Consider the following 4,292-nt stretch of genomic DNA (forward strand, 5'->3'; position numbering starts at 1 on the left):
TGATAGTTGGGATGGGGGATTCCCCCGTTGCTTTTTCAGCCAGCATTGTCGATGAAGCACCCAAAATATGCACCTAAATATTATATACACTGTTGTGTCATTATTTTTTAAAACAGTGGGTTCACCGTATATAATATTTTGATATATATTTTGGTTGCAAAATTATTTTAGTGCTTTTAGTGTATAAGGTAAGAAAATATAAATTTAAGATTTAATGATTAAAATTAGAATTTGTTCAAAGAAAAATTAGAATTTTTAAAAAAATTTAGGGAACACTACTCCCAAATATTCCCAATGCATCAGCAGCAGGCCCGACTCAGATCCAAAAACTCGTCTATGTTTCACATTCGTGTTCACTCTCCCTTCTACTATTACCCTTGCTAAGCGAAAAGATTCCGACTTTCGATCACTTTGGCCGGAAAATCAACAATCCTTTACTCGAATCCACAGGTAATCTTCACCCACTTCTGCTTTTCTTCGTGATGGAAGTTTGACTCTATAAGTTAATATAGATTAATACTGTCAAGCTATGACGTTTTTGTGGCTCTAAATTTACAGTGGCGTTTGTTTTCTTAATTGGGTTTTTTTTTTTAAGCATTTGAGTTGGGGTTGTAAGAGGCTGAGCTTTTGGGTATACGATGATAGCTATAGTAGTAGCTGTGGTTCTGGCTCTACTTTTGGGAGCTTTTGTTTTGATTCCCCGGGTTTCAAAATCTGGTAATTGTTCGCTTCTTTTTCTATTTTTGGTGGATACTGATGTAAATATGCAATTATAATGAATTGGGATTGTGTTTGTGATGCAGATAGTACAAAGAATAATCAGTCAAATGTTAAACACAATAAGGTGATTTTGATTCAGTAACTACACTGATTACCAATATACTAGTTCTTTTAGTATCACATTGTTATATGTAAGTATAAAGATGGTGTGTTTGTGATTGCTGTAACTTTCTCTGTTGATCTTGGAAACTAAGTGACTATTTTGTGGAGAAGAGATTAATCTTCTAATTAACAGTACTGATGGTCTTTGGAGTTCTTGACATATAATTTTTTTTGTTTCCAAATTACACGTCTCCTTTCTATCCCACCACTTAAAAATTAACAAATAAGATATTACTTAGATTAAATTTACTTTGGGGACGCAAAAGGAGTAGACGTGTAATTTGGGGAGGAAGTAGACATGTAATTTGGGGATAGAAGATTTCTATTTATGATCACAGTCCATTTGTTCATATGAATCAATTTCTTTTGTTACTCATACATGATGGAATTAACTCATCTCTATTCTATGTCTTGGATTGTTTGATTCAATATGTATCATTTGCAATTTGGTGTCTTTGTTCTGCATTTATCAAAGAAAAAACATGTTCATTCATTCGTTCTTGTTTTTTAACATCCTGTTTTATTAGAGGGCCAAACTATACACCAAATCACAAGTCTCTTTGCACAACAAGAGAACCGATTGTTGGATCATCATTAAAGACAAGGTTTATTTTGGTGTCTTTTTTGGGGATGTTAGGAATCATTGATTGTCTACACTGGATTCATTTTCTTCTGTATTCCCTTTTGACAATGGTAGGTATATGATGTTACCTCATATGTAGAAGAGCACCCTGGTGGTGATGCCATTCTTGCACATGCTGGGGATGATTCAACTGAAGGCTTTTATGGGTATGTAGACATTTTTTCCCTTTCTGTTTAAACAGTTTTGTTCTACACTACAAGTAAGGTTCTTTTTCTCACTGCATTTCATTTTTTTTAAAACTTTATTCCATGTCATAGGCCACAACACGCAACTCGAGTTTTTGACATGATTGAAGACTTTTACATAGGAGATTTGGAGAAGTCATAACAATGATAGGTACTGATATGATTGAAACTGTCATCTCTTTTCTTTTGTTACTTGATCTGGTCTTAGAATCGCTTGCTACATTAGAAGTTTGGTATTACTTATTTATCTTCATAATCTCAATTTATGAGATATCAAATAAGCAAGTTCCAATTATGTTTTTCATTGAGCAAGGCTTATTTTACAACCTTCATCTTTTCTAAGATAGAAATTTCGGGTAGAATCATTTAAGACAAATATTGCTATACAGGTTAAGATGATGAGTTTTGTATCAATTTTGCGTTGTTATTTTTTGCACCCTTTGAAATTGCTTAATATAATACTACCACTACCAAGGTAATCCTCTAGATTCTCAACATTGGAATCTAGAGAGAGTTCTGTGGTAATAGTGTTGTTTTAGATCTAACTCATTAAAACTATGTTACCTCATCAAAGTGGAGGTACCTTAGGAGTGCATGTGGCTATATCAGTAACTAGTCTCAACCATGAAAAAGAGCTATTGTGCATCACTAATGCTAAAGGGTACAACATGTGCTTAGTACCACACTTAACAAAGTTAATTTATTATCGTGGGATCTACTTGTCCTAATGTGTGCTGCTCAACACCACATAGATATCTCATATCTCATAGCAATGCTCTTTATATTAATATATATGTTTATATAAATATATTTGAGTCAAAGATAGCAAACTCATTGAAGATACCTTGAACATTTGACTTGTCATTGTAATATATCAACCAAATGTTACTTAAATACCATATTTATAGACGCGCTAGATGAGACAAGGTACTCAATAATTTTATATATAAATATATATATTAATGTTGACTATGTCTACAGCTAGAAATTGGTGCATTTGAACATCACAATTTCAGCATATCGACCACGAATACAAGACTTCCATAATAGCATGAAGTCATCAAGATTAGCATAAGAGTAATAAATGAGGCACACAATATGAAGATGACATATGGTGAGTGAGTTTTGGGTGTACAATTTTGTCGCTTTAGTATCATTCTCTAAACATAAAATGTGGTTGGCTTGGGGTATTGTGTTTATGATGAGTAAATGGTATCACACATGCAAGTGAGCTTGGCTTGGTGTCATAACTATTTGAGTTGTCACAACATGCAAGGCATGTTAATGTTAGTTTAAAGAGATGGGTGAATCACATACTATTTGGAAGTAAAGCACAAGTGGCATATGGGGAACATATGAAAGAGCTACATGAGGCAATGAAAGGGATGATGAGGATAAAGAATTGGCCTATCACTCTTATTGGTTCTCTTTAAAAAAAAAGTAGAATTTGACTCGCTTTGTGAACATTATCATACCATCTATAACACCTCATTTGTCTTAATTATCACCAAGAGTAGATCTAGAGTAATTAGTTCATTTGTTTTTTAATTATTTAAGTTTGATGATTTTGACCATAATTTTTTAGTTTTGTCTTGTATGATTCTTTGATTATTTTAAGTTATGATAAATTGATCATAATTTTGCTACTTCCTAATCAAAGTCACCAAATTAAAAATGATTGCAATTTTGTTCAAGGACCAAATAGTCACAACTTAAATAGTCTAAAGACCGATAAATGAGCCAAAATTGGAAAGATGGGGAACGTGACAACCAAAACATAGGACAGATGTGCCAATTACATCTATTTTTATGCATGGCACATAACTTGTCTCTAACCTTCTCTAAATGCATGGCAACTTTGAAATAATAAAGCTCACTGAATGATAAAAACTCAGCTCAAGAGAAAGGCTGGTGTCATGCATTGATATATATATATATATATATATATATTATAGAATATATTTAGCAGAAAGTTCTAGACTGCATTTGCATTCCCTCACCTCACACGCACACACCAAAAAAGGTATAGCAAATCAAAACAATAAAAGGGAATTTTCTAACAGAAAAAGTGGTCCCTATGATTTGCCAATGATTATATGGTAGATGTGTATGCAAGAAAACGGTTAGAGCAAAATGACTAGGCCTACCCCTGCTATACCCTATTTCCTAGCATCCCCCCTCAAACTGAGTGGGGTACGAACCACTCCAAGTTTGGTGATTAGGAAATTGAAATGAGTGTGAGTTAACTTTTAGTGAGGCAATCCGCAATTTGGTTGTGAGATGGAACATAGCGTATTTCCAGCGATCTCTCCAGTACTTTGTCTCTAACGAAATGTACATCCAATTCAATGTGTTTGGTTCTTGTGTGGTAAACAGGGTTGGAGGCTAAGGCGCTGGCACTCATGTTATCACACCAAGTTATCGGTATCGAGGGTAGAGAGAAACTGAGTTCATGTAGCAGGGATTGAATCCAGGAGATCTCAGCAGCCACCTATGCTAATGATCTGTACTCTGATTCTGTGCTTGAGTGCGAAACCACCGCTTGTTTCTTGGATGACCAAGAAACCAATGAGTCACCTAAG

General features: G+C 34.2%; 1 protein-coding gene across 3 annotated transcripts; it reads left to right on the top strand.

The window, feature by feature from the left end:
* Positions 1-235: 235 nt before the first annotated feature.
* LOC133800493 (cytochrome B5-like protein) lies at positions 236-3,217 on the top strand. 3 transcript variants are annotated; one of them, XM_062238465.1, is made up of 7 exons: positions 240-450; positions 596-717; positions 804-844; positions 1,410-1,487; positions 1,580-1,671; positions 1,783-1,861; positions 2,692-3,217. In XM_062238465.1, exons 2-6 carry the CDS (start codon positions 639-641, stop codon positions 1,850-1,852), a joined length of 360 nt encoding a protein of 119 aa, XP_062094449.1. In that variant the 5' UTR covers positions 240-450; positions 596-638; the 3' UTR covers positions 1,853-1,861; positions 2,692-3,217. The 3 variants fall into 3 exon arrangements, with proteins under 3 accessions (XP_062094450.1, XP_062094449.1, XP_062094448.1); XM_062238464.1 differs by lacking the exon at positions 2,692-3,217 and having other exon boundaries at positions 241-450; positions 1,783-2,104; XM_062238466.1 differs by lacking the exons at positions 1,410-1,487; positions 2,692-3,217 and having other exon boundaries at positions 236-450; positions 1,783-2,189.
* The last annotated feature ends 1,075 nt before the right edge of the window (positions 3,218-4,292 follow it).

This window comes from Humulus lupulus, chromosome 9 (genome assembly GCF_963169125.1).
Source record: "Humulus lupulus chromosome 9, drHumLupu1.1, whole genome shotgun sequence".
Lineage (NCBI taxonomy): Eukaryota > Viridiplantae > Streptophyta > Magnoliopsida > Rosales > Cannabaceae > Humulus > Humulus lupulus.

Excerpts from the sequence above, each read along its gene's own strand:
- LOC133800493 (XM_062238465.1), top strand. The coding sequence starts at position 639 with ATGATAGCTATAGTAGTAGCTGTGGTTCTGGCTCTACTTTTGGGAGCT. Across the intron at positions 1,488-1,579 it reads GGATCATCATTAAAGACAAG|GTATATGATGTTACCTCATA; the intron begins GTTTATTTTGGT and ends TGACAATGGTAG. Across the intron at positions 1,672-1,782 it reads TCAACTGAAGGCTTTTATGG|GCCACAACACGCAACTCGAG; the intron begins GTATGTAGACAT and ends TCCATGTCATAG.